The following is a 27900-nucleotide window of genomic DNA, read 5'->3' as shown; positions in this document are numbered from 1 at the left end:
GACATTAAAGGCGCTCGGTCTGCTCCGTCCTGAAGCGAGAGCGGGGGCGTCCTGGCCAGGCTGGCGGCCAACCCAGCTCGACCGGCCGTGCCTTCCTTTCTTCGGGCGAACGTTCGATCGCTGGGCATCAACATGCCTGCTGAGATCTATGAAACGGACAGTGCGTAACTGCTGTGCATCTGGAGCGGCTAGCGTGCTATCGGGCGGACCGGGCCATTGTACGAGGGGGAACATCGCGAGGAGGTGGAATGCGTGTCTACATCCGTGACGAATGGTGCCGGGACTCTGTGGTGGGATGCAAGCACTGCTCGCCTCTGGCGAAGTTTGTGATCTTCAGGCTTTTGGCGTCCTGAACTCTCTCCCCCGTTGTTTACTTGTATGTTACTCGTGTACTGTGTCTCGTCACCGTGGGATGGAGGAAACGGAATTTCGATTTCTTTGTGTGTCTTGTGCATGAAGGAATTGACAATAAAGCTGACTCTGACTCTCTGACTCTCTAGGTGACTGATTCACAATTTGGTTTTGTCTGATATCAGATATTAAATATAGAAAACCAACTGGCTGATTGATTTGTTTTAATTGAGAGGGGAAAAAAACAGCAAAAGCATTTCACTAGCTGACCAGGAGATGGCGACAGCGTGGCATCTGAAGACCATGGATTGTTTGTTCTGCTATAGCCTAGGTGACTGATTCCCAATTTGGTTTTGTCTGATATCAGATATTAAATAAAGAAAGCCAACTGGCTGATTGATTTGTTTTAATTGAGAGGGGAAAAAAACAGCAAAAGCATTTCACTAGCTGACCAGGAGATGGCGACAGCGTGGCATCTGAAGACCATGGATTGTTTGTTCTGCTATAGCCTAGGTGACTGATTCACAATTTGGTTTTGTCTGATATCAGATATTAAATAAAGAAAGCCAACTGGCTGATTGATTTGTTTTAATTGAGAGGGAAAAAAAACAGCAAAAGCATTTCACTAGCTGACCAGGAGATGGCGACAGCGTGGCATCTGAAGACCATGGATTGTTTGTTCTGCTATAGCCTAGGTGACTGATTCACAATTTGGTTTTGTCTGATAATAGATATTAAATAAAGAAAACCAACTGGCTAATTGATTTGTTTTAATTGAGAGAAAAAAAAACATCAGCAAAAGCATTTCACTAACTGACCAGGAGATGGCGACAGCGCGGCATCTGAAGACCATGGATCGTTCTGCTATGCCGGTTTAAAAAAAAAAAAAAAAAATGTAATTAGCTAGGGGTCAAAGGTCAAAGTTTACGGTTCAAAGTTCACCCAGGGGTCAAAGGTCGGTTCAAAGTTCACGGGGTCATGTGCACATTTTCGATTTTTAACTAGAGTTGAAAGTTCCGGGTTCAAAGGTCACCCAGGGGTCACCGCGGGGTCACCGCGGGGTCACCGCGGGGTCACCGCGGTCACCACGGGGTCACCGCGGGTTCAAAGTTCAGGGTTCACTTTTTTTTTTTTTTTTTTTTTTTTTAGGTTAACCTTTATTTAACCCAGTGCTTCTCAATTATTTTCTGTTACGCCCCCCCCTAGCAAGAAGAAAACTATTCGCGCCCCCCCTCCCCACCGTGACTATCCTAACTTGTCTTGTAAGTCGTAAAATGTTGCACTGTCGCAAACGTGACAGAAGTAACAATGAGAGCGCCACTGCCCCCTGCTGTAGTAAACGCGCAATTACACTTTATTCTAGTACTGCCAAAAAAAAAGCCTGTTCCCCAGGGTCACACGCGCCCCCCCAGGAATAGCACCGCGCCCCCCAAGGGGGGCGCGCCCCACTATTTGAGAAGCACTGATTTAAGGAAACCACTTCTTTACATATGCAACATTGGGAAACATCGCCATCTACAGGCCATAAAGCTCATGGATCCTGCTCATGAGCTTTGCATTACGTTCGATGGGACGGGAGAAACGGACCAAAAAAAAAATAGACAGAAGACACAGACACTTGGTCAGCTCAGTTTATTGACCGTTATGAAATGAGGATTGATGACGTCACCATGTAAAAGTCTTTCAAGTATTATCCAGTGGCATTATTCAGCATAATTGGATCATAAAAAATAAATATAGAATAGGGAAGGGGGGGAAAAAAAACGGATTGTTTCATTGTAATCTGAAGTCCAACTAAGTGACGTGGATACTTGATGTGCATATTAACCTGAGGCAACTTCATGGAGGCATTGTGGTGGATTTCAGTAGCTTGCAGCCACGTGAGCTATTGCTGCTGCATCAATTACCCTTTTAGTAACCTGAGCATGCTCTGCCTGCAATATCATTTTGCAAAAAAAACAACCACCAAGCTTTATTTTGCAACACGTTATTCTTGTTCCTATTGCAGCCAATTAAAGTTGTCCAATTATGTAACAGCCCTGCCATAGCAAGCTATCACCCTGAATCTTGGCACCATCGATGAGGTATGAACTCAGCCTTCGCTAAGGTCGTCGTTTCTGCTGCGGCAAAAGAATGTAACAGGGCAGCGTAAACAAATGCTGTGGATTTTACACATCACACTTCACAAGACAGGGGAACACTGAAAAGAAACAATACTAAGATTGTCATACAAATACAAAGTGCAATTTGAGTTTAGCCAACCTCGTTTTGGAGCCCACATCCAAACATTGATCAGGTTCAAGTTTTATCAGAAATTAAAATAAAAAAAAAAATCTTCTCCCCTCTTTTATTCATAATCAGCATGAACTTTCATAAAGCCACAGGGGGGACACATGGAAACCATAGTTAAACCTGCAAGAAAAAAAAAAAAATAACGTGGGTCCATACAAGTTCAAGGTCTTCATGAGACTAAGCGCTTCTTCTTGACCCTCCCGCCATAAACGTGAATGCCAAACTTCAAATCATTAGAATGAATGGAACTCATAGCAAGGAGGAGTCATGATAATAAAAAGGCCTTTTGATTCTTGGCGCAAATCTTTTCTGCTTTCACTCGTCTTAAATACAGTGGCGCCAAAAGGCATCGTTATTATTCGTAGTATTTACAGCGCTGGCCCGTCACCCCTCTTCGCTTTGAGAAGAGAGGTGCGGCGAGGTCAATGCGGCCGACTGCTGGACTCGGACGTCCGTCGTTGCCGCGGGGGGCCGTGGCCGTTGGCGCAGCCGTTGTGCCGCTTGTTTGGGCCGCCGTTGAGAATGTCTTGGATGTGCTGTACTATCAAGTTGATGGCCACTGCGGACACAAAGGAAAAGGATGAGCGGTCCAAAACCCTCAGGGGGAACACTTACGGTTCAGCGAGCGGGAGAAGCCACTAGCGGAGCTTTACCGAGGTTATCTGCTCCGCGGGGTATGATCACGTCGGCGTACTTCTTCGTCTAGTTGAGGCAAAGAAAACGTCAAGTGTGTCAACCCGTGAATCTGCGCAGCTGCCACGTCGACTCGGCCAAGTCACATACCGGTAAGCAGAACTCCTCGAAGGCTGGTTTCACAAAGGTTATGTACTGACTCAGCACTTGTTCCAACTCCCGCCCACGCTCACCGATGTCTCTCAAAACTGGAAAAGGAAATGAATAAGCGCTGTGCAATAACAGCCATGGTGAAATATGATAGATCAATGTGGCAGCCATTTTAGGCAAAGGAGAAAAAAAAAACAGACAATGGAAGCAAACACACACACACTCCGCTCCACAAATATAGATGCCCCGCCCCTCACCTCTACGAGACAAGCGCGTGTCCGGGTCCGTGTCGACAAACAGCTTCATCTGGAATAGGTCTCGGATCTCCTGAGAGTAGAACATCAGGATGCCCTCAAAGAGAACCACGTCGGCCGGATACACTGTGACAAACTCGTCCTTCCTGAAACGCACACAAAGGTTTCCCCAAGTGAGCCGACACGAGTGGTGGGAAACCGGCGCGGGTGACTTCAGCATGCTGAAGTGCACAGAGGATAAGGAACACACCTTGGTCATGTGTGCTCACCTGGAATGAGTGACAAAGTCATAAACTGGGATCTGGACCGTTTTCCCTTCCAGGATCTCCCTGAGTGTTTGCATGATCAGCTCATTGTCAAAGGCATCTACAAGCAAGGAAAGGACGGGGACATTTGGTCAGATGTAGTTCGAGGCATGTCTTTTTTTTCCTAGAGGGTGGCATGGCTGCCGCGACACGTTTGCTAACCGTCAGCCAGCAGCTGTTTGCTTCAATCTCCGAGCTGGCATTTGAAACCGGAATTACGGTGAGCTCAAGACAATCCTAAAATGGAGCTCATGCTTCGGCATACGTATTTTTATCTTTGATGGACCGAAGCATTTGATTTTCGACGGCAATGCGACAAGGGAACCAAGCTTTGTGTACCTGGATGGTCAAAGTTGAACTGGCCCTTGAGCGCCTTGGTTTGCTGCTCAGGGGTCAGCACCTTGTAAAAACTGTCCTGGCTCAGGATGGCCACCTGCCTCTGGTGATGGTCAATCTTGTTTTGGCCCAGCAGCTCCATTATCTTGCCGCATACGGACGACTGCGAGCACAAAGCGAGGCAAAAATAAAATTTGCACCTGCAATTGGTGCCACAACTCCCCCCAAAAATTCTACAAATTGCTACCAATTTTCTTTTGCACCAGAATTAGTAAGAAAGCATAGCTTTGAGACGGAATAATTTCTTTTCGAAGTAAAATAATCCGCACAATTCCTTTGAATAAATTTGCACTCGTTGCCTACCCTGCAGTGTCCCCATTGACCCTGGACAACTAAACGCGTCTCCCGGTAAATGCTGACAGTGCATTCGGACTGCCCGAGGCTGGGTTGCTGTTGTGTTCATCGAATTGAGCCGCACTAATGTCAAACATTTCCCGTCGGGCCTACTCCAATGTTGATTGGCAGGCAATTCATTATTTAATTATGATTATAAAATTCATACATTTTCAACCATATTAGGGGACAACGGTCAACCTGGGTGCTTAGACTTGATGGCAATTAATCACTTATTGGCATTCTGAATCTCTGATGTGAATCGAAAAACGACGCTAGTGCTGCTTCCATACAAATAGGTTAAGATTACATCATGCCATCCACGCATATCTAAAACAATGCACTGCCGTGATGCAGGGCTGCTTTGGTCCAAGCAGAGATTACATCATGCGAGCCACGCAGCTACTGAACGGGAACCGGACTGCAAGATTCTAAGGGCCATATTAGACTAGTGCCGCTGACAGGTGACAGAAAATATACAAACTATAATATTAGTGCATATTTCACTACTGAAGCAGGCAGTGTACTGATTTTGTTTTTTAAATAAAAAAACAAGACGATCTGCTCGACCTGTTTCTTAGGTGGTGCATTTGAAATTTGTATCTCAAATATACAGGGATGAAATGAAGCGATGTAATCATACTGGTTTTGCCAGTGTTTCTGCACAAGACTCACTTGTAAGCAACCAACAATTGAAAATATAAAGCTGAGGCATCATATGAAATGTGCTTTACAAGCAAAAACCTCATCACATGTGCTAATTTCTGTATAATTTTACTTTTCAATGGTAGCACATTGAAGTTTTCTTTTTTTAACAGTCCTTTATTGTAGTTATTCCATAGTGCCAATGTTCTCAAGATAAAAGGTGACTATTCCACAAAATTATCTCATTTGGTTTGCTCTGCCATTTCACTGAAATTGTCTTTAGTGATATGTAATCTTTGATTAGGGAAAAAAAAAAAGTTTCAACACGGTACTCATTTCTATCGGTTTGCATTAAATTAACTATTTCAGTTTTCATAAAACGTAATGTTACTGAAAAATCAATCAATCAATGCGTGAGATTTTATTCGTTACAAGAGAGGGATGGCAGGTTGATTTCGCACATGTTGCAAAATGGATGGTTCCGTATAAGCAGGCACTGCGTTCACCTTTGATCGAACAAAGAGCCGTCGGAAATCTTTAAAACGCTGCTGTCAAATATGGGTCATTCTCGTTTAAGACCGAAGTCGCCTTTATTTCGATCTACAAACGTAAACGCGCATCTTACTATGTTTTATTCCAGTTTAATGCACATTTGTTTGAAGCTTGGGACTGTTTACAAACTGGCTAAGATGTAGGCTAGCACTGGCTATTGTCTTCCATAGAGAGTTAAGTTAGCGTGTGATGGAATTTAGCCTGGCAGCTAAGCTAAGGTAGAATCGTGGCTTGTCACCTACGATGATGAATATTTTAGATTTGAAAAAATAGAGAAAGAGAGGGAAACTGAAATCACTAAAAAAGCTTTTTTCTTTCGCGTTAGAATTAAACCAGGTCAATGTGTGGGGGGGGGGGGGCATGATGCAGCTGTCAATCAAGCGGCACCGAAGCCACGCGGTCAGCCGGTAGACACACGAGATGGGATACGTCATTAAACGCGTGGCGAAAAGTGACAATCGTATAAAGACATCCAAGTCGCTAGCTACAAGGCTAACCTTTCCGCTGGCGGTGCCCCCGGAGACACCGATGAGAAAAGGTTGTCGTATTACGTCGGTATGGTCGCCCTGGTCCCGGAGGTGTGTTTCGGAGTCGCCGGCCATACTTGCAATGTGCTGCCGAGAGCGCTGGGCTGGAAGATCACGCACTGAGCTCCTCCCATATCGCCACACGTTGCTTTATGCACTCGTGAAAGTTGAGTCTTAATATTTTAGATGTGCTTATTCTGCTTTTAAATCTACTCAAGCCTCATAAAATCGGCATTTAAGGTTTTTGTTTTTTTAAATCGAATTTCCGGATGAAAATAATATCGAATCGTCCAGTGACGTTTTTCGTAAGTCCCGCCTCCAAGTTGAAGCTGCAGAAGAAGCTAACGTAAACTATAATGATCAAAGTTGCACTGTTTTTAAGCCTCGAGTTAGCGTCGTGTTAAGTTCATCTCAAGACAGCGAAATATTTTAACAAATGACAGTAAGTGCAAATGGGTCTATTTTGCAGTACTACTTGCTCCTATCGTGTCAGCTTGTGTCGTGTTGAAATGTGATATATGAAGACTAGTTTTTTCTTCTTATTATTTTCAGTCTGTAAAAATATTGTATGCTTTGCAATTGTCGGTGCATCAGAAAGCCACGGAATCAACAAGATAAATATGCTCCGGAGACTCACTGTGCTCCCGCGGGCGACTGCGTTGTTGGCTGCGGTACGAAGCCTCTCCTCGGGCTCTGCAAAAATCACGGCCCCGTTGAACTTCTGGGGTGGAAAAAGAAGGGCGAGCAAAGAAAGAAACAATGGGGAGAACGTCTTCGAGCCAGCAACAGGTAATGACATCCATCCGCCTTTTTATATTTCCTTTAAAATGAGTAATAACATTCCCTGCACCATATGACTTGATCGCCCCATGCGGATGAAGACAAGCAACGCATTCCATGTGAATTAAAAATGTACTATTTTGGTTATTATCTGATCATTGAGCAATCTGGTGTTCATTAACTCAATACTAAGGAAAATCTGGGAAGTGTTATGAGATCATTTTAAAAGAATTTAGAGTTCATTGTTCCACAGTTAAAAACATTTTGGAAAATATTCCAAGAACACGTGCACAATAGAACCCCGAAAAACACTGGGTTCATCATTACAGAGATGTTAGAAAAACGACAAACTGTCGAGCTCGGTGATGACGTGTTTTGAGGACCTTAGCACCTTGAGTTGAGTCAACCATTAACTTCTCAGTAGACCAAAATAGACTCAAATGTGAGTCAGTCTGACAACTAAAAGCTGAGTCATAATTGGCTCATGGAAAAGGGCAGTGATCGCACCACTAGCAAATATACAACAGAATGGCTGAAAAAAGAAGGGGCGGGTGTCAATGTGTCGCAATGGCGCAGTCAAAGTCCAAATTTAAATCTGATCAAATGCTGTGGCCGCATCAGAAATGAGCTGTGCAAATGTAGTTTAAAAAAAAAAAGCACGTCAAGATCCATCCAGAGTACGAGACGAATGACCTCAAGTTATTGAACCACGGGGTGCGCTGTCTCATCTGAGGGGTTAAATAAAGTCATGCGTGTGTGTGTGTTGTTCATCAGAGGTTCTCTTTTCTGATTATAAAATGGAGATGGGTTGCACTGACCTCCGAATTGAACTTTGTCTACAAAGGCGACCTGACTTTTCTTGTTTGTTGAGTCTTCAACAAACAAGAAAAGTCTCTCTTACCATGCATGACCGAATCTTTTTTTTTTTTTTTTTGCAGGGCGCATCCTGTGCACGCTGGAGCCATGTGGTTCCTCAGAGGTCAACCAAGCTGTAGAGGCAGCCAAGTCAGCCTTTGGTCCTTGGAGTAAAATGTCTGGAATGGAAAGAGCAAGGGTGATGATAGAAGCTGCGCACACCATTGAGGTGTGTTTCAGTTTTGTTCCTTACCTCTACTGTAGTCTGGACATCTTCAAATGACAGATGAACTGATAATAGAACAATATAAATTGTCTTTCTATCATCATAGTATTCCGTTGGGTTGTTTGCAGCACCTGGTGGGTATCGAGTGGTTTGGATCCGAGACTTTTGTGTTAGCCTTGGTGCCCCAGTGTCGTATATGGTGTTCCACAGGGTTCCATTTTAGGGCCACTGCTGCTTTTTGTTATTTTTGCTGCCTTTGGGTTCCACCTCAAGAATAAGGAAGCCTGGTGTTTGCTTTCACAGCTTTGCGGATGACTCACCTTTTTTTTTTTTTTTCAGATTTATATAGCACTGTAGTACACAGCTGTGGTTGGTTCCGCTCTCTAAGCTGTGTTTGACCTTTTATTTTGTTTGTCATGCACAGAAAAGGCGAGAGGAGATTGCTGAAATGGAAGTAGTCAACAACGGGAAGTCCATCACGGAGGCCCGTCTGGATGTGGACTCTGGCCGGTTGTGTATAGAGTACTATGCGGCACTGTCCAGCACTCTTGCGGGTTAGCACACAACAACGTGGAAACATGACATATGACACGTTTCCATTGCTAATCATAGAATACAAACTTGATTTTTTTTTTTTATTTGCCCAGGCCAGCATGTGCAATTGCCAGGGGGCTCTTTTGCCTACACACGCAGGGAGCCTTTGGGCGTATGCGTTGGCATCGGTGCTTGGAATTACCCTTTCCAGATTGCTGCCTGGAAATCAGCCCCAGCGCTGGCCTGTGGTATGGAATTCGTCCAAAACACGCCCCAGAAAATGTTATCTGCCCTCTAGATGTCACTGCAGCAAGGTCAGGCGCATTTTGTTTTCTCCACCAATCAGGCAACAGCATGGTGTTCAAGCCATCCCCAGTCACGCCTGTGACGGCGGTGATGTTGGCGGAGATATTTACCGAAGTAGGAGCTCCAGAGGGACTCTTCAATGTGGTCCAGGGGGGGCAGGAGACCGGCAGCTTACTCTGCCACCACCCTGACGTGGCAAAGGTGTCCTTCACCGGGAGTGTGCAAACTGGACAGAAAGTGAGTACGGAGTTCCTGGAGGACTCGTTAGTGAGGATAGAATCGATTTTTTTTTAAAAACAATGGCTATTTTTCTTCCGTGGGATCCCGCAGATTATGGAAATGGCATCCAAAGGGGTGAAACCGGTGACGTTAGAGCTTGGCGGCAAATCTCCGCTGCTCATATTTGAGGACAGTGACATGGAGAACGCAGTGCGGGGAGCCCTCATGGCAAACTTCCTTTCTCAAGGCCAGGTACAAAGTGCTTCTCTTCAAGCCGCATCACTAAACCAGTAACCTCCTGTCAGTGTGTGCTTGTTTCCTGGTCTCACAGGTTTGTAGCAACGGCACGCGGGTTTTTGTCCAAAGGCCGATTCTGGAGGAATTTGTGGATCAAGTTGTGAAGAGGACCCAGGCCATTGAGATTGGCGACCCGTTATTAGAGAATACCAAGATGGGAGCTTTAGTCAGCCGGCCACATCTAGACAAAGTGCTCGCCTTTGTGGATCAGGCGAGGAAGGAGGTACGGGCTCAAATTCATTCATGCCAGTTGTCAACTTTGTTGTGCTGTGGGTTCAACTCAAAACTTTTCTAGGGGGCCACTGTATTGTGCGGGGGTGAACCTTTTGTCCCTTCAGACCCAAAACTCAGACAGGGATACTACATGACGCCATGCGTACTCGGTACTCAACAGACACGACGTATTATTGCTCGTTTGGTTCTGTCCGGATTCTCATCTGTGTATTTTTCCCTCTAGCCAATTGCAGAGACGACATGACCTGTGTCAGAGAGGAAATCTTTGGTCCCGTCATGTCCGTGTTGTCCTTCGACACAGAAGAGGAGGCGCTGCGGCGAGCCAACGACACCACCATGGGATTAGCCGCGGGAGTTTTCACCAGGTTGGTGCAGCACATTGACGTTGGGGGAAAATGGCTGACAGAGGAGATAGATCTCATCGCCATCGAGTAAACTGCTCAAATTTCAAAAAGAGATCAAGTTCAGTCCTCAAGACAAGTCAACCACACATACTTTTAGTATATATGTATTCTTTGTATCTTTTGACTGTTCAGGGATGTGAAGCGTGCCCACCGTGTGGTTGAACACCTCAAGGCCGGTTCCTGCTTCATCAACAACTATAACATCACTCCTGTGGAGGTTCCATTTGGAGGCTTCAAAATGTCAGGTACGGCCACGTTTAGGTCTTTGAGAAAAAAAAAAAAAAAATTAAGTTTTGCCCCTGTTGACCAGGCATAGGGCGGGAGAATGGCCAGGTGACAATCGAACATTACTCGCAACTGAAGACGGTGTTTGTGGAGATGGGAGATGTCGACAGTCTCTTCTAGGAAACGTCAGCCCAGAGCAAAATGGAAGTAGCCGGAAAGCAAAACGGCCCATCCGCCTCCTTCATGCTTTGCTTCAAGCGATCAAGCCAGCCATCGAAATGTTCTGCACTCCCTGTCATATTGACGCGAGGAAACGTCTTCTGAACTATTGAACGGGCGACAAATCTTCTCGCCAACAGCGTAAAGTGAATGAAGTTCGCTGTTTGACATTAAGATTAGATTTCTTTTCTTCCCAATGTTAATTTGTTCCCATAGTTTGCACTGTGCCGTTCCGCGTATCGGCTATGACGATTTTAAGCACAAGAAAAGCCAATGTGTGTTGCTGCTTAGAAACGATTTATTGAACACTAACTGAAAAGGTCCCACAACAATTTGCATGACACCAAATGTGCACCACTTCAAGTACACGTGGGCCGCCTGTTGACAAGCGAGTAAAAAGAACGAGGAAAACGTCTTGAAATGAAATACTGGCGTGTTGTTCGCTTGCAATTCAGTCTTGTAAGAAGACAAACGAGGAATCGGACATTCGTAACAACTGTGCTGGTGGACCTTCTGCTAAAGGTAACACTTGACGTTTTCTTCTCATTCTTGTCTCCTGTTTGGCTGTTGCCTTTCTCTAAAATGGACATAGAGTCAAAGAAGGCATCCTTTGCGCCAGCGTGCTTGGAACGTGGCATACCTTGATTTCGGGATCTTTGAACGGCGCCGACTCTGTATGAGTTTGGAGTGAGCGGCTTTTTATAGATGTCACTTGTCGAATGACTGCAGCGGATCAACTTACCGTCTCCGAAGGGCTTCTCATCGTCGACGCACACGATCTCGCCGGGGCCCTGCGATCAAAGATGGAGTCAAAGCGTGTGCATCTCAGTTTATAAATAGGTTTTAAAGCGCAGTATTAATGCGTTACACGTTGTATATTTTTCTCTGAGGCATACCAATGACGTGCTACCTCGATGTTTTCTTTCCCGGAGGCGTCGGTCGGCTTGGTATCGATCGGCTTCTTTCTGTCTCTAAGATTCGTGATCCGACTTGTGTCAGCGGAAATTCGCACGTGAAAGGCGTGCAAGGCCGTCTGGACGTCGCCCACTTCGAAGTGCACGGCCGTGCCTTCGAACCACAGGCTGTCGCACCTACCCTCCTTGAAGCCGGGCGGCTCGTAGATTGCCGGTGTGACTTGGGGAGTACAAGAGGACAGGACGTTTGCGGCAGAAACACGTGATACGCGTTGGGTTCGGCCGTTTGCCACAGCTCACCGTTGTCGTAGTAGTAGAGCTTCATGCTCATGTGGATGTGGTCAGGAAGGACATTGAGGTTCTGCATGAGCAGGGAGAGCTGCCTGATAAGTACCACAGTGGCTCTCTTGGTGTCTTCCAATGTCACCTTCAATTTGACACCATTGGTCCTGTGATTCCACAATGCTTATGTCACAACCAACTCGCTCAAATTTCAACAATGCTGGCAAAAACAACAAAATGTCCTTCCACACCTCAGTATATCCATTTCTGGACCTGTCTCTCTGTACTTGAACTTGAAACTGTAGGACTCAATGATGCACTGGAAAATAGATTTGATTTTTTCCCAATTCCAGGCTATCCTTGACAAGCTTGAAATAAATATTTCAGTACTGAGAGAACTTACATTTGGTTTGTCGGGATCGGTGTATACCTAGACGGCACAACAAAGCTCAGGTCGGCGGCCGCTGTTTCGTTCTTAAGCTGTACTTTCCACTGTCACTTAACTGAATTAATTACTTACCCCAATGAACACAACCTCAAGCTGTTGAGAGGACAACAGAAAAAAAAAATCAAGCAAGATAGATTTTATTAGCAAAGTGAAATATTATACTACTTATATTATATTGTAATATTATAATACTTACATATTGTTTCTCCAGTGCATCAAAACAGCCAAACAACCTGGACACAAATATTAGAGTATCACTGAAGCTGTGAAAAAAATCATTATTGAGAGGACCACTTGACAGGAGCAGCGTGTCAGTTTTAAACAGGCCGATAATTCACTATTTGTTAGCAAATTGACGGAGTCATCATGAATTCTGTGTTTTTGCTTGATTCTCTGCCATTATTTTTTCCATAAATCATTACCACGAAATAATCTAAAAACTTGCTGTGTCGGTTCACGAGATGCATTGTTATAAAAAGGGAAAGAAATCATGAAATCTGCGGTGTGTTCTGCATCAAAAAGGTGGAAATATTCTGAGTACCATTTGACAACATTTCTGGCTCTAGGAATGCTGCTGTCCTTTCGCAAAATCTTGAAGCACACATCTGTTGAACACAGAAAAGTTGTTAGAATGTACAGTTCATCATCTATTACATTTCTATTTCATTTGAGAATTCACTGATATGCCCAAAGTTGGTGGTTACCGTCCAAGTATCTGGTACAGTAGGCATTTTCAGGTAAAATGCCTCTGAGGTAGGTGATGGTTGACACGGCCACAGCCAGCATCCTCTTGAGGTAGACAAGGGACCCCTCCTTGCTATTGACGTCGTTCGGAAATAATCCAGTCCACTTAAAAAGTTTACAGAAGACGTTTAATTACGAGGAAGGAACGAGTCATATAATAGAAGATGGCGGAGTACAAGCCACAAGATGGCGGAGTTAGCCCAAATTCTACGTATTTAATGGTGTAGTTAGCTTCTACTTCTTACATGGTATGGCTATTAAAATGTGAATAAAACCAAACATTGAGTCATTTTTACTAACCTCAATAAGATCCTTTTCCTTCTCGTTAGCCATTATAGCTGCCGTCATCTTCGTTCTTCAGTAAAATTTCAGCCGAGTGTTGCTAATGCTAATTAACCGTAGGCTAAGGTTTTTCTTTTTCTTGTTGTTAAACGAGACCAATATTTGGAACTGTATATATTACAAATTCACGATATACTATCAGCTTTTGCTAAAAAAAAAAATACCGTCAGCGGTCAATGTGAGCCACGTTTAACGGAACTTTGCGCAAGCTGAAATGGCTGACTGCTGCTGCCGCGTTCACCTACCTGCCTTGGCCGTCCGTCAATGAGCTCATTGAAGACAACCAGTTACGTGAAGCGTCCACTGGATTATTTTATTTCCACATAATGTAAGGCACAGTAAATTGGTTTCACGAATAGGAATAACATACAAAGACGTTTATCTATATGAAACCCTCACAACAATACACTTTGGTCTTCGGTACATACAAGACAAATGCTGAATAAAACTGAGCAACACTTCCATAAACAAAACATAAAAATCTATTTTCTGAAAATATTATCTAAATGAAATCTATTGGAGCCGGCAGCGGATTCTGGCCTTGGTCTTATTACTGCTTGGAGAAGAAGTCTTTGCTCTTCTGGACGTCAGGTTTGATGGTATCACTTCCCGGTTTCCAGCCGGCTGGGCACACTGAAAAGAAAGACCCATACAATGGTGCCTTCAGATACGGTTCAAACTCCAAAAATATTTTAAAACATATCTGTGGGTGTAATTTGGTATTATGGGGAACAGATATTCTGTTGTGCAAAAAAATAAGTATAATAGAGAAAAGTTTACTTGCATCTCTGATTTAGAAAAATAAAGTCAAATTTTCGGATGATCGATTAAAAGTGCAGATGCCGTAAATATTGACGTACCTTCTCCGTATTTGTCGGTGAACTGAAAAGCCTGAACCAGACGCAAAGTCTCGTCAACAGAACGTCCGACGGGAAGGTCGTTGATGGTGATCTGTCTCAAGATCCCCTTGTCATCGATGATGAACAGACCCCTGAGGTACGACATTCAATTTCATTATTTTCCTGTAAATTCAATGTAAATATTTACAGTAATAATAATAAGACGGGTTGTAGAGGCAATTGAGCCAAAGTGGTCTGACCCGAAAAGGTAACAGTTTTATTGTGGGAAGATCCCCACTATGTCCAGCAGGTGGTGCTATTGGTTATATTTTGTTTTTTGGAAGCTCCCCATTAATTCCAGCAGATGGTGCTATTGCCTTTAATTATAATTTCCTTAGTCTCCAATTTATCTGTTGTGTCTGCCGCTCAGGTAAATGTTAATTCAGATTTACCCGTTTTCATGGTCTTGTTTGCCTACAAACTTTAGGAGTCATCAATGTATTATGTATATGTCTTATTACTCTTATAGTTACAATTGATGGTGTTAGTTTCAGCCTTATATGTATAGTATTTATTTATTAATGTACACTTGGTTATTACAATGCTCCACATGCATTGTCCACTTACCTGTAAGCGATGCCTTCATCCTCCTTTAGAACACCATAATCAGCGGAAATGGTGTGACGTGTGTCGGACACCATTGGGATCTTCATGGTGCCCAAACCGCCCTCCTTACGTGGAGTGTTGGTCCTTACGAAAGCAGAAGATGTAACAAACGTGTGACAAACACACACACAAAGCCTGCGGGTGCTAAAATACCATGCAAAGTGGGAGAAGTGAGAGTCAACAGAGGCAGCGATGACCTCGCAGCCAATCTTCTTGAATTCGTCGGCCGCGTCGCTGAATGCGATGATCTCCGTCGGGCACACGAAGGTGAAATCCAGCGGATAAAAGAAGAAGACGACATACTTCCCTGCATCAACATGACGACAAGAGATTCAGGCGGCATGCAGAAACAATAACCGCATTAATATTCATCAAGTATTTTGCAGAGCAAAGCGGCTTCAAAGCGACGCTGCCCGTGAGCGAACGTTGAATGAAGGATCACCTTTGTAGTCGGACAGTTTGAGGTCCTTGAACTGGCCATCTGGCATCACCGCTTTGGCTGTGAAATCGGGAGCCATCTTTCCAATTTGAGCTTTGCCAGCAGCCATCTTTTGCTACCTGAACAACAGAACAAATCAATCATCAATAGCACGCTTCATCTTGGGCAAAGGGGATGGAGCCGGAGTATGCACATTTAGAGAAACGTAGAGTTTGCGTATGGACATATTTGTACGATAAATTGCACCTGTCAGATTTTGAGAGGATTATATACAAATAAAAATCCATCATTACATTATCGCCCATTTTTATTTTCAACATTACCTGAAATATGGCAAATAGTTTGTGATACTTTCAACATTGAAAAATAACATGCGCACTTGATACTCTAAATATTTATATGGCCAGGAAAAAGGCTTGCAGTAACTTTTTTATTTGAATGTCATTGTGAAGGTGAAAGCAAAATAAAGAACTCAACAATAGAAAATGAAACAGTACCACGCCTTCTCCGTGTTCCGTTAATGAAATCTATATAATAGAACATAACAGATAACTAGGATGACATGGATGTTTTTTTCTTGTGCTTGATTAATTTTGTATTTTACAAAAAGTATTCGATACATTTATTTCCCCTCATCCTGACTACTTTCATTGGGTATATCAAGCACGAACGATATCAATGAAACTTTGTTTAAAATAAGAGGTACACAACTATAAAAATGAAAATAACGTGTTCCTCAAGTTAAACAGGCTCTTCCTGAAACTCGCTTGTTGAACTTTATACTATACACAACTGTGTTGAGACTGAAGTCAATGGTCACCTTCGAATCCGAACTACTGTGGTAATAAAGTACTAAAACAGTTAAACGTACTGTTCAAATCAATTCGAAGAATAAAACGCAAAGTTTGTTCATTTTATTTAGCAGTACATACCTTGTTGCAGCCGAATAAGCGTGACTTGCTAAGACGTTTACAAAGAAGAACTGCTGGAAATGAGATGGAGCGCTGTATATAGCAAACGACTTCTCGCGTGATTTCGGCTCACAAACGGGATCTCACTTTCTGCACTTCCTTATAGACTCTAGCGGGCACATGCAGCATGACTTTGCACATTTCCAAGCATTTATTAATGCTCTTCCTGCTATTTCTACAAATATTAGATAGTTGGGAAAAGTAGCACAATGCAAACAAACACGCGCCTTCCAAAATAAAGTCATCATTCTTTTTTTTTTCTACCGTCATTGACACAAGTATGAATCAAAACGATCAAAATGTTCTTGTAAAATGATTTCAACTTTTTTTCCGGCTTTGAGAATGAAACTATTAGGTGAAAAAAAGACTAACCCTGTTCAAACAGTATTAAACCTTTTGACCCCACCATGCTCGGCCCCTCCCCAAGATAATAAAAAAAATCAGCTGATTAAAGTCAAGCACAATGCTTTTGATTGAAGAACCCTTCAAGGAAATAGAACATTTAAAAAGGTCTTGAAGTGAACTTGCCAAGCAAACATTTCTCCCATGTATTCCACATGAGCCACTAGAAAAATGTGCATGACATTGTTAGGATTAATACGGTACATCAGTAAACCATGTCTACATAACAGTGTAAAGAATGTAGATGTTTAAAAAATATATATACATATACAATGAATTGGCTGCCGGTTTGCCAGCATAGCCAATTACATTTGTCACGTGCTTTCTTGCATCACTCTGTACTTAAAGCTGTCCAGCTCAGTTCCTGCTTGTGGCATTTCTTTTGTACGACAGGAATGCTTTCCACTAACTGTGACTTGTATAAACTAAGGAAACAGGTTTTGCACATTATCTAATTGAATAAACTATTAACTTTGTGAATCATTAAAAAAAAAGTCCCTCTAGCTAGCCATATATTTTCTATACATGATCTTCCAGTAATTTTGCAGAATTTATTTTGTGATTTTTCCCAAGAGCAACTGGCGAGAGAGAGTACTCCACAGCACAGCCTCCAAATCCCGGAGAAAAATATTAAAATTTCCGCAAAAATATGATTTGGCTGTAAAACGGAACGTATGCCAAGTCTCAAACTCAAAGGAGGATGTTTAACCAAATGACTGTGGCCCTCCACCACATCCCATCTTTCTGTTGTCACCGAGCGGTGTCCTTGCATGCTGTTGCCATGGACATCGCATCAAGAGCCAGACAAGAGGGTACACACACACACACAATAATCTCTTATGAGAGGCGTCCCATTGATCAAATGGTGTTGTCATCTGCTATTTCACAACAGGCGTGTAAATTGCTGCACCCGGATGTTTGAAGGGCATTCACGTCCTTCATTCTGGTCCTGATGCCCTAGAAAAACACATTAAGATCTTTATATATGTGTCCAAAACATCCAGAGCCATTTTAACCCTACCACCACCGTTGTCTATATGGGCAATGTTTGGTGTGAGACAACTGAGGGAGGTTGCAGGAGGAATTAAGTCGGTTTGTCTCAGCGTGACACCGATGGGATGCCGGGTCCAGACATGTATAACGAGGCATGGAAGCGGCGGGAGGGTTGTAAACATGCTTTCTACCACAGCAGGCTGTGACACAAGCACTCATGCATGCTTACACACACATGCACGGTTACATGCACACATGTCCCGTACATAAAGTTTAAAATAAAGAGAACCCTAGCATTTTTATTTTTTATTTCTGTGGGTATTGCAATAGACCAGGGGTGTCAAACTTTTTTGTAGTCATAGCTTCTTTCGGAGGGGCCATTATGACTGTCAACCCAAATAAATGTATGAGCACCTCATATTATATACAGTCAAAGCTACAAAACAAACCGACAAATAACTTGTTGTCAAATCAGACGAGTAAAAAGTGGTCAAATATTAAAAAAATATATTAAAAGTGAAGTCAATTTGCAATTCTAGTAATGACACACAAATTTGATGCACAATTTCTCTTCGAGGGGCCACATAAAATGATGTGGCGGGCCGTATCCGGCCCCGGGGCCTTGAGTTTGACACCTGTGCAATAGACTGGTAGGAATGAATTAAGATATCCATTTCACGGCTGTAAATATTCTACAGTGAAAACCTCACTGGGCCTGACGATTTAGCAGTGATGTTGTCATGACGTCATAATTCATTCAAGTCATAAAAGGGACCTGTGCCTTTAAGAAGTCGAATCCGGAAGTGGTCCTAAAGGAATAATTGGCGCCAAATCCGACCGAACGGACAAGCTGCACGACGTCACGCTTGCGAGCATCTTACGTCTCTTTTTCAACGCGTGCAAGATCAGATTTTTTACGCAGCTCTCGATAGCGTGAGCCGTTTTAAAAAAAAACTTTACAGGGAACATGGAAGAGGCCTACAAACTAATCGGAGCGGGGAAGAAGCAGTTGGTTCTGGGCAAAGCGGTGGAGGCGGTGAGCAGTCTACAGGAGGCCTGCGGAATACTGTGAGCTGCTTTATTTGCAAACGTTCTCAATTACTAACTTTGAAAGTGAAATGAGCCACCGACAGAAAAAAGTATTGTGTACTCGCGCTACTCAAAAAGGTTGCTAACCACTTCAAATAAAAATCAAATAAACTTCCTCAACAAACGACTTAGTTCATGTCCGTTCATATATGGTTTTCGAAGCTGAATTAAAAAAAAATGGGGATGCAACAAAAAGATTGAACGATAAATAAAGGTTTAACCTTGGTAAACATGGTTAGCACCTCTAGCTTAGTCCCACTTTTGTAAAAAGATGCACGGTAGGTGAGCAGGAGCCTAAAAAGCAACCAGTCCGGATAGGTTCCAGTTCGTGACCCAAAATGTGGGCAAGTGCAATGACCATGTTTTTATTTTCAGAGCCAAAGCATATGGAGACACCGCAGATGAGTGCGCAGAAGCATTCTTTTGGTGCGGGAGAGCCCTGTTGGATTTGGCACGGTATGAAGTCTACTTTTAGAATTTACTTCAATTACAATTAAATTATCAAACAAGGTGAATGTTGAGTGTTCTGATGCAGAATGGAGAACTCTGTACTCGGTAACGCTTTGGAAGGAGTCCCGGAGGATGACGAAGATGAGACTCCTCAAGATTCCAATGTGGAGGGCACGGAAAAAGTTGATGGTGAGTGAATCATGCATCAAATCATTTTTGGGGGTCAAATTAAATTCACCAGTACGTTCCACTGTATTTTAGATGAATACTAAGATGATTCTTCAACATTTCTGTCTTCTTTTCATAACAGAAAAGACCAGAGATGAGTTGAGGGTTCAAGTTTACGACGCCATGGCGGAGAAATCCGACAATGCACAGGAGAAGGAAACTGCGGCCGACAAGAAGGTTGAGGATAAAACAGAGGACAGTGTAGCTGAGGAACCTCTATCAGATAAAATGGAAGAAGGAAAAGCAGTCAAGAAGGAAGACCTGAGTGATGAGAAGTTAGAAAAGACAGTAGACAAAATAGCTGACGAGAAGGTTGACGCGTCTGACAAAATGGAAAACGGTGACGCGAGCAAAATGGCTGACGAGAAGGTCGAAGCGTCTGACAAAATGGAGAATGGTGAAACGGACAAAATGGCTGACGAGAAAGTCGAAGAAGTGGCCGAGAAGATGGAGGAAGAAGAAGACTCTGAAGGTGAGTCTACCTCCTGGACCACTTGAAATTCTGCATCCTGAAATATGACAACTCTTTTTGTTTTCAGATGACGCTGAGGAGGAACAAAGCGAAGACAACAATTCTGGAGAAAAGGTAAGAAGAAGAAAAACTTTTGAGATGAGCATGCGTGCAAGGTTGAACGTGATTGTTTGGCAGGAGGGCGATGAATCAGAGGAGGAAGAGGAGGAGGTGGGAAACCTTCAGCTGGCCTGGGAGATGCTGGAATTAGCCAAGGTCATCTATAAGAGGTCAGTGTAGAACAGGGCTAGAAGACTTTGGGATTTTTGGGAAAATTTGCTAAAATGTTGAACTTAAAATAAAATTGCATGCCCTAACCTGACTTTTTTTTGTCCTGAACATAGAAAAGAGTCCAAGGACGACCAGCTTATGGCAGCTCAGGCCCATTTAAGACTGAGTGAAGTTTCTGCTGAGTCTGGTAGGTTCAAGAAGCCCAAGGCTGGACCGAACGCTCGGCTCTGGCCGCTTAGCTTCCTGAGAACCGAACGCTCGCTTACAACCCTGCAGGGAACTACGTCCAAGCCTTGGAAGACCTCCGGGAGTGTCTTTCACTTCAGCGGAAACACTTGGACGCCGACAGCCGACTGGTCGCCGAGACGTACTACCAGCTGGGTCTGACCTTCAGCTTGAACCAACAGTACGGAGAGTCCGTGGACCACCTCAACCGTTCCATCTCTGTCATCAAAAGCAGGCTGGGTGAGATTTTGATTTCCAAACCGCCACCAAGGAAGGCTTGCCTGCTTGCTTTTTGTTCAGACGTGTTTTGTTCGGCAGCAAACCTGACAGAGCTGATCGCAAAGGCTGCCGGCCCTGAGGAGCTTCCTGAGGAGAGGCAGGAGATGGAGGAACTGAAGGCGCTGCTGCCCGAGATCCAGGAGAAGGTGGAGGACGCCACCGATAGCCTGAAATGTCGCAACACTGAGTCCACCGAGCCTGCGCCGGTGGGTCCCTCACGACGAAGTAGATTTAACGGCAGGCGAGCTTACGTGTTGAAATGTGCTTGTCAGGACGGCGCCTCCACTTCGTCCGCATCTCCGGTTGTCGCCGCTCAGAGTGGTGACACTTCACCAGCGAGCGCTGCAGGCAGTCAGAGCCAGCCGCCACTTTACTCCTCAAGCACCAAAGTCAGTTCTGCCAACGGGTCCGCTCCCGACACTCGGGTTTCTGACATCAGCCACTTGGTCCGAAAGAAGGTGGGGACGAGGTTGAGGCCCAACAAAAAGGCCCACAAGCGGTGCTCTAACAGGAATGTGTGTCTTTCAGAGGAAGCCAGAGGAGAGTCCTTCAAAAGAGGGTATGAAGAAGAAGGCCAAGCAGGATGTTGCTCAGGACACGCTCGTCGTGCAAAAAACCAACGGTGACACGAGGTGAGGCCTCGACACTCCCAAGCAATTTATCGCTTGCTCGGCTCTAAACTTTTTCTTTCCTTCTCTTGCAGTATGTGAAAAAGGGGACCCTCTCTTTGTTCTTAACGTTACCTCAACAAGGACGCATCTTCGTTCCCAAGATGGTGTTGATCTTTTTGTACTTGCCCTGGGTTTTGTACCATTGAATAAATGTGTTGCTTTTGTACATCTGTGAAGTTGTGTGCGGTGAAACAACGCCAACATGGATTTATTGTCGTTTCCGATGTGCCAGCCGTCCCGGTGACACTTTTTGCACCGGTTTAAAATATGTAAGCAGTCATGTTAGCATTGTTCCGCTGCTCTGTTCTGATATTGTGACTTGTTTAATAAAAGACTTGAAGCATGACATTTTTAACTGAGAAACTGACCTTGGGTGAGGGGCAGGCTTACATGCTGGACTTGAATGCACGCAAAGGCTCCATCTGTCTAACATATACGGGAACACCATTAGAAGTTTCACTCCAAAAGATTTTGCTACACTTTAATCCACAGTAGTATTGTGATATTTCTTTGTGGGTGGTGCTTTAACGGTTAAACTACATTGAACTTCACTCTGCACCGGTATGAATGAACAAAAGAGTGGGTTCATTTTTCAGTCATTGAGGATGAGGAACTTGGACTCAATCCGTCGGAATCGAGGCATCGCAATCAGCTGCTTGAAAGATCAGCTTGTCAGGAACCAATTTTATTAATGTCATTAATAATGTGTCATCAGCATCATCAATGAAATGAGTTAGTCTGTTTAAAGCAGAATCAAGTGTGCATTCATTGCCCTTTTTCTTGATGAACACTTCCGTTCCACAAAGCGAGGAAGAAAAAGGAGGCGGGTTCAGGGTCAGAGCAGGACTGCAGTGAAGGAGGAAACGCAGGGAAAACAACGTCTGGCAGCGCAGAAACCTCCCCCTTCACTGGGACTTGATTGGTTTTTCCCTTGTGCAAGAACAACAAAAATAATCAAAAATTCAAAACGGTGCTCTTAAAAAAAAAAAAAGAGAGAGAAAGGAGGGCGGGTGGCTTGCTGAGATGTGTTGGCTGTTGCGTCGTTTCTCTATTTTGTTTTGTTCCGTAAAGCCCCGTTAGGATTTGATGCGGTCATTGTCGTCGTCGTCGTCCGACGTCTGGCTGCTGCTACTGGTTTCGGACTCGGAGCCCTCCTCCACGTGCGCCTCCGCCACACTCCTCCAGGGGGTGAAGTGGAGGGTGACGCCGCGCGGCCTGGGGAGAACGCCGTTCTTCTGCAGGCCGTTCCGCTTCAGCTGCTCGGGCCAGATCCACGCGTGAGCTTTTCGCGTGGTGGCAATCGAGCGCGGAGCGTGGCTCACCTGCTCGGTTTTTGTCTGGAACTCCCTCAGCTCGTCTTCGGTCAGAGGCAGGAAGTTGTCGTCGTTTTCGGGGTACTCCTGCCATCCCATGGCCTTCAGCAATCTGCGCAAACATGTGGCTTGAATGAAGCTCATCACGCTCGACGGCGTAAAACGAGCAACGTTTCTTTTGGGTTGGACACTACCCCCTGAAATAAAACAGACTAAGCGGGCGGTGTCTTTTTTTGCCGTACCTGTGCTCAGCCTCCAGCGAGCTAGACAGGTGTTCCGTGTCAGAGTCGCTGAGGGAGTAGGACAGCCCGTTCTCGTGGCAGACGTCCTCGCTGTAGGCTTTGGGCTCTGGGGTGCTGCTTTCGCCCTGAAAACAGTCGCGCGACGGTAAGACGCAGAAGGGGGTGGGGGGGGAGGGGCTTGCATCGGAGGCGGAACCGACCTCTCCCGAAGTTCCCGGGCTGCTGCTTGTCGTCAGCTCGCCGGTGCCCTCGTCCTTCAGAGCTCGCAGGAACTCGCTCTTGCGGTCGGGGCCGCGGCGCATCAGCTTCAGCCTCGACGGGGCAATGTCTATGGGAGGAGTGGTGCTGGGAGGATGCTGCGGAGATGACACAGAGGCCAGCCATTGTTGTTTGAAAAATAACCCTCATTGCCCTTCTTTCTGATTCTTTCAAAAGGGCTCACCTCTTTAGGTGTGTTGTGCTGTGGTGCACTGACCGGGGGGCTGGGTTTGACGGCGGGGTTGGGAAAGACGGAATCTCGGCCAGACTTGGACATCTCTCTAGCGCCGGCTTTCCACTGGGTGCTCTTGGAAAAAAATACACCAAACGCGTTAGCCGGGAAACCTTCCGGAGGGATCGTGACGGCCGGCAGTCATTGGTACTTTGGTGGGGGCTAGCGCAGGCTTTGGGACCAGATTCTTGTAGACGCTGGAGGCTGCGATGGGAGCTTTCGCGCCGTTGGCTGGCAAGGCGCCGGCGCTGGCGAAGGCGGCGCTGGGTTCCTCCTTGGAAACCTTCTTGATCACCAACATTTTGGATACCATCTGCTTGCCACTGGGAGGATTTTCTGGAGGCGAAAGCAAACCGGGGCAACTGTGAGTCAACAGGGTGCACGCACGTGAGCAGAAAAGTGTCTTGGGAGCTCTTACCCCACACTCCGGCGTGGGGAGCCACCGGCCTCATGGGAGCGCCCGGCTTTCCAGTTGTTTCAGGGTTGAGGGAAGGCTACAAAAAGCACAACAATTGACTGTTGTGGAGACAATTCGGCCATTCTAATCGAAGAGGGGTGACTTCCCCGTGTGAGAATTCTCAGCATATTGATCATGCCAGCTCGGGCTGGTGACAGAAACATCCGTAAACATCTAAATGGTATCTGTCCTCGCCCGTTTGTCCCGTATAACCACTCTCTCATCAAATTGTAAGGAAACTTGAGAAATATTTGATAAAAACAATTCCAATGAAGCTACTCACAAAGTCCTCTTCCACAAACTTCAGCTTGTCGTCCTTATTGTCTTTGCGTTCTTCATTGGGAAACTTGTCCTGGTAAGAGGTGCCCTTACGGGGGTGGAAGTTACCATTGCGCTGCCGGTGCCCTCCCTGCCTGTTGTCCCTGTCGCCCCCTCCCCGTTTGGGGTGGTGATGGTGGTGGCGGGCGTCCTGGGCACCCCGCGGGGCTCCATGCCAGCTGGGTGTGTCCTTCCAACACGAGCCCCCTGCTAAGCCACTGTGCCCTCCTTTGGCCACCCCGGAATCCACAGAGTCATGTCTCAGAAGTAGCGAGGGCTGCTGCCACCCATCACCTACACACAGACACACAAAAAAGAGGGCAGTCATACCGCTTGGCAACTTTAGGTTTTTCCATTTCAAAAATGTAAACATTTGGCGTGATCAAAAAGATCTGCGGGCGGGCGGGCTTGTCTCCATGACAACAATACACCAACATGCAGCAGCGCCACAATGACCCAAATGATAGCGCAGGACTCTCATCTCCCCCGTCCACAGCAATGCTCATCCGAGACAATTATCATGCATTAGCACAGTAACTGATCTGCCCACTGAGTGCCAACGTGGCTTTCTTCACGACCGGTACCTGCTGGAGCGCGCAAGGAGCCGTTGTTGAAGAAGCCGTCGGAAGAGTTGTGGCGGCGGCGGCTCACAGCATTTCTGCCTTCCCTGTGGTGGTGGTGGGGCTCGCCTTGTTTATCGAGGGTGGCAGCAGGGGACTGGGGGAGGCAGCGGGAAAGACAGTGGTCAATGAGGGCAAAGGCAATTCTCAAGTCAGTCAACAGTTGGGAACGTGCGACTGCAATCCTGCAGCCGGCAAAAATGAGACCTCGCCGCAACAGCTTAAACATTTGTGAGCCAGTTAAGAGCCAAAGAATTTTTTTTTTTTCCCAGACACATGAAACAAAAGGCAAAAAAGATCCACCGTAGGCGCAAAAATGATCAATAATCGAACCATTTTCGACGAGACGTGGGCCAAGTATTGCTTTTTTTTTTCTTCTTCAAACAATGGCAATTTTATTGCAATGCTAACTTTACGCATGGATCAATAACAAAATGCATTAACAAAAAAAAGAAACTATTTAATAGGGTGGAGGTTTGACTAAGAATTGGTTCCAAAGCATCCCAATTTTGCTATGAGCCACAAAAACCCTCGGCGGCGCCAAGTCTTGGTGGCGCACACAAACCTTGGCAGGCTGGGGTGTGGAGAAGTTAAGCCAGGCAGGGACAAAGTCATGCTGCGCCATTTAGGTCCAGTGTTTCTGGTCAGTGGATTGAGGCATCAAACCTCATGGCCAGGATCTGACAAAAGGCAGGGAGGGCCGTTAATAACAGACAGAATCAAGAGTTGGATCACGTCGGGCACAAGAGTTACCCCAGAGTCGATGGCTCTGAAGTCCTCGGCCTCCTCCCTTGCTCCGTCTAGCCTGTTCTCTTCAGGCCCGCCGGCACTGACAAGTCAGACGAGGAGCGGCGCGCACACGACCCCTGTAAACCTCTGCCAGGACAGTGCAGCCCCTTTCCCAAGAGGCAGCAGCGCGCTTCGTCCAGGCTGGGTTGCGGGAACGAGCTGCAATCGCCGATCCGGAACACTGGCCCAAACGAGGAAGGAGACGGATTTCCAAACGAGCGGGCCCGCTCGTCTCCGAGGAAGCTTTCCGAGCCGCTCCGGAGCAAATCCCGTCACTGTTCAACGATTTAGTTGGGACGTGTGAAAGATGAGCAGCGGGATCGCAAAAGATCGGATTGAAGAGGGGTCATTTGTCCCACGGGTTGCAGAAGAACTCGGTCGTCAAAGTGAAGAAGGCGTTTGCCCGCGTACCAGGACAGCGCTTTGTGTAGCGGTTCCACCGCCACGCCAAGCCGGGGAGAACGAAAGTCGCCTTTTCCTGCCGCGCTGTGGGCCAGTAGCAATTGGCATCAACGTTTACCCAATCATTTTAGAATCTACTCAAACGCACGCAGCAAAGAAAAGCAGTCGAGGGGGCAGGCAGTCTTTTGCAGGAAACCCACTCACTGCTCACCTCATTCAAGACTGCCGGAGTTGGAAGGAAACGATACTCGCTAATTCAAAGTCACATGACAATGAAGAAAAACTAAAGCTGCGTTAGCTACATTGCCGTCATTGGCCTTTCCGGTTAATGAAAGGGAGAGCCTGACGGGCCGTGCGTTATAAAGACGGCATTATTGTCGCGTGACTTGCTTTCACATTTGCAAAATGCCCATTTAACTATGTGTACGTTTGGGGAAGATACAAGTTGGGGAAACTCGGACTTCATAGATATGCAAACTCCAAAAATTGGTAAAAAGCTTCCAGCCTTGTCAAAATGTTGGAGTAAAAAACAAACAAATGCCCAAACGTGCACAAAACGATTGTCTTGTTTGAGGAGTTTGTATTCCTGATTACTTCCTGGTACTCCACTTGATTCTGCAAAGGAACTGCACCTGCAAATCAAAGACTACAGTCAGAAAACAATTCACAAATTCACCATGCATGCAAAGTCAAGTTGTCCATAACTGGCTGCAAAACGACTCTCTCCCTCGCTACTCTTGCAGCCATCGCACAACGAGAGCTGAAATGTGTGGCGACTTTGAATGAAATATTAATAGCGATGCAAAAAATACCCGCGGCCCTTTCTCACTTCGACCACAACACGGCAGTATTAGTATCAAATATCAAACTGGAATTGTTAAAGCATCTTTCAGTTTCGTTCATAGGTTCATTATTACTCAGTTTAACATTACAATAAAACAAGGTCGGTGCAAACAGCGTTTGCACTCGCACTGAACTGTTACATAATAGCTTAACATCAATGAGTTGGAGACGCACACAAGCTACTACGGACAAACCGCGACGAACCACTGCAGGGTCAAGAATATAAATGTTCATTTAAACGTTACCAGTGAGAGGGAGAGGAAAAAAAACAAAAACAAACGTTGCCCCTCTTACTCGACGCGAGACCAATTCAACACGCAGCGCACACGTTTCACCGCGCTCGCAAGTTGCTAAATGTTCAAAGGTGCAGTTCTACCAAAAGGCCATTTGAACGTCTTAACTTATCAAAGCCAACCACTAGCGCACGGTGCTAGTCCAACCCACAATCACTCGGTTGCTAACTCATCTGTGTACTTACCTACGGCGAACATTCGCCTAGCAAGTGTTAGCTAATAGCTGCTGTTACTTAGCCTAACTGAACCCGAAAACCGAGGTGGAATGCAATGAGCTAGTCTGGCTCCAGAGCCTAACTAGCCGCACGACTAACACGTTAAGACGTTACGTATCACCTAAAGCGTGTCAAGAGACCATTTTAGCAAGTGTCACAAACGTACAGAAAAGGTAAATAGACCTTGCATCGTTGGAACAACACACTTTCAAAATGGCTACCTTAGCAGCGGCAGCACACATTCATCAGCAGCTTGCTAAGCTAGCGAGCGAGCTAACTTGAAATGTTTCCTTGACAATTCCGCGTACCTTCTCCAAAGCCAGATAGCCTTTTATAGACTCCAGGGGAGGCTAGGTGGTCTGATGACTACCAAATGACACTCCGGAGTGAAAATAATGCCGTGTTTGAGCAGCTATTTGGGGTTTGTTTGGGTTTTCTTCTGTGCGCTTACCACTGG

General features: G+C 45.5%; 6 protein-coding genes across 14 annotated transcripts; 2 read left to right on the top strand and 4 right to left on the bottom strand.

The window, feature by feature from the left end:
* Window positions 1-1968: 1968 nt before the first annotated feature.
* uck2b (uridine-cytidine kinase 2b) lies at window positions 1969-6570 on the bottom strand. The gene is made up of 7 exons (XM_061295666.1): window positions 6409-6570; window positions 4325-4484; window positions 3950-4046; window positions 3684-3826; window positions 3427-3524; window positions 3297-3345; window positions 1969-3202 (listed from the first exon to the last, which is right to left on the bottom strand). Exons 1-7 carry the CDS (start codon window positions 6511-6513, stop codon window positions 3066-3068), a joined length of 789 nt encoding a protein of 262 aa, XP_061151650.1. The 5' UTR covers window positions 6514-6570; the 3' UTR covers window positions 1969-3065.
* A 34-nt stretch (window positions 6571-6604) lies between these two features.
* On the top strand, window positions 6605-11163 carry aldh9a1b (aldehyde dehydrogenase 9 family, member A1b). Of its 2 annotated transcripts, none has more exons than XM_061295656.1 (12): window positions 6605-6880; window positions 6991-7227; window positions 8157-8302; window positions 8724-8853; window positions 8947-9081; window positions 9180-9376; window positions 9470-9610; window positions 9690-9878; window positions 9951-10038; window positions 10113-10254; window positions 10426-10538; window positions 10604-11163. In XM_061295656.1, the coding sequence occupies exons 2-12, from the start codon at window positions 7059-7061 to the stop codon at window positions 10696-10698; spliced, it is 1545 nt and encodes a 514-aa protein (XP_061151640.1). In that variant the 5' UTR covers window positions 6605-6880; window positions 6991-7058; the 3' UTR covers window positions 10699-11163. The 2 variants fall into 2 exon arrangements, with proteins under 2 accessions (XP_061151640.1, XP_061151639.1); XM_061295655.1 differs by having other exon boundaries at window positions 6608-6880; window positions 7033-7227.
* On the bottom strand, window positions 11014-12987 carry LOC133165779 (HORMA domain-containing protein 1-like). The gene is made up of 9 exons (XM_061295670.1): window positions 12923-12987; window positions 12578-12614; window positions 12337-12474; window positions 12185-12252; window positions 11952-12100; window positions 11648-11871; window positions 11480-11528; window positions 11378-11409; window positions 11014-11314 (listed from the first exon to the last, which is right to left on the bottom strand). Exons 4-9 carry the CDS (start codon window positions 12196-12198, stop codon window positions 11189-11191), a joined length of 594 nt encoding a protein of 197 aa, XP_061151654.1. The 5' UTR covers window positions 12199-12252; window positions 12337-12474; window positions 12578-12614; window positions 12923-12987; the 3' UTR covers window positions 11014-11188.
* Window positions 12988-13754: 767 nt separating this feature from the next.
* Window positions 13755-16497, bottom strand: prdx1 (peroxiredoxin 1). Its single transcript, XM_061295669.1, has 6 exons — window positions 16344-16497; window positions 15415-15530; window positions 15126-15279; window positions 14934-15056; window positions 14328-14458; window positions 13755-14100 (listed from the first exon to the last, which is right to left on the bottom strand). Exons 2-6 carry the CDS (start codon window positions 15518-15520, stop codon window positions 14018-14020), a joined length of 597 nt encoding a protein of 198 aa, XP_061151653.1. The 5' UTR covers window positions 15521-15530; window positions 16344-16497; the 3' UTR covers window positions 13755-14017.
* Window positions 16498-18580: 2083 nt separating this feature from the next.
* LOC133165770 (histone-binding protein N1/N2-like) lies at window positions 18581-21807 on the top strand. 2 transcript variants are annotated; one of them, XM_061295654.1, is made up of 12 exons: window positions 18581-18845; window positions 19242-19322; window positions 19402-19505; window positions 19627-20016; window positions 20084-20130; window positions 20194-20285; window positions 20400-20473; window positions 20563-20751; window positions 20830-20996; window positions 21063-21248; window positions 21319-21422; window positions 21494-21807. In XM_061295654.1, the coding sequence occupies exons 1-12, from the start codon at window positions 18745-18747 to the stop codon at window positions 21498-21500; spliced, it is 1542 nt and encodes a 513-aa protein (XP_061151638.1). In that variant the 5' UTR covers window positions 18581-18744; the 3' UTR covers window positions 21501-21807. The 2 variants fall into 2 exon arrangements, with proteins under 2 accessions (XP_061151638.1, XP_061151637.1); XM_061295653.1 differs by having other exon boundaries at window positions 20084-20285.
* Window positions 21808-22125: 318 nt separating this feature from the next.
* Window positions 22126-27892, bottom strand: gpbp1l1 (GC-rich promoter binding protein 1-like 1). Of its 7 annotated transcripts, none has more exons than XM_061295657.1 (12): window positions 27752-27892; window positions 25655-26724; window positions 25467-25581; window positions 24866-24998; window positions 24247-24575; window positions 23925-24000; window positions 23658-23842; window positions 23459-23581; window positions 23217-23372; window positions 23017-23141; window positions 22784-22886; window positions 22126-22717 (listed from the first exon to the last, which is right to left on the bottom strand). In XM_061295657.1, the coding sequence occupies exons 3-12, from the start codon at window positions 25524-25526 to the stop codon at window positions 22538-22540; spliced, it is 1470 nt and encodes a 489-aa protein (XP_061151641.1). In that variant the 5' UTR covers window positions 25527-25581; window positions 25655-26724; window positions 27752-27892; the 3' UTR covers window positions 22126-22537. The 7 variants fall into 7 exon arrangements, with proteins under 7 accessions (XP_061151641.1, XP_061151647.1, XP_061151642.1 ...); XM_061295663.1 differs by having other exon boundaries at window positions 23492-23581; XM_061295658.1 differs by having other exon boundaries at window positions 27665-27804.
* Between the last annotated feature and the right edge of the window lie 8 nt (window positions 27893-27900).

This window comes from Syngnathus typhle, linkage group LG13 (assembly GCF_033458585.1).
Source record: "Syngnathus typhle isolate RoL2023-S1 ecotype Sweden linkage group LG13, RoL_Styp_1.0, whole genome shotgun sequence".
NCBI classification, from domain to species: domain Eukaryota; kingdom Metazoa; phylum Chordata; class Actinopteri; order Syngnathiformes; family Syngnathidae; genus Syngnathus; species Syngnathus typhle.
This window is presented reverse-complemented; position numbering and strand designations above follow the sequence as displayed.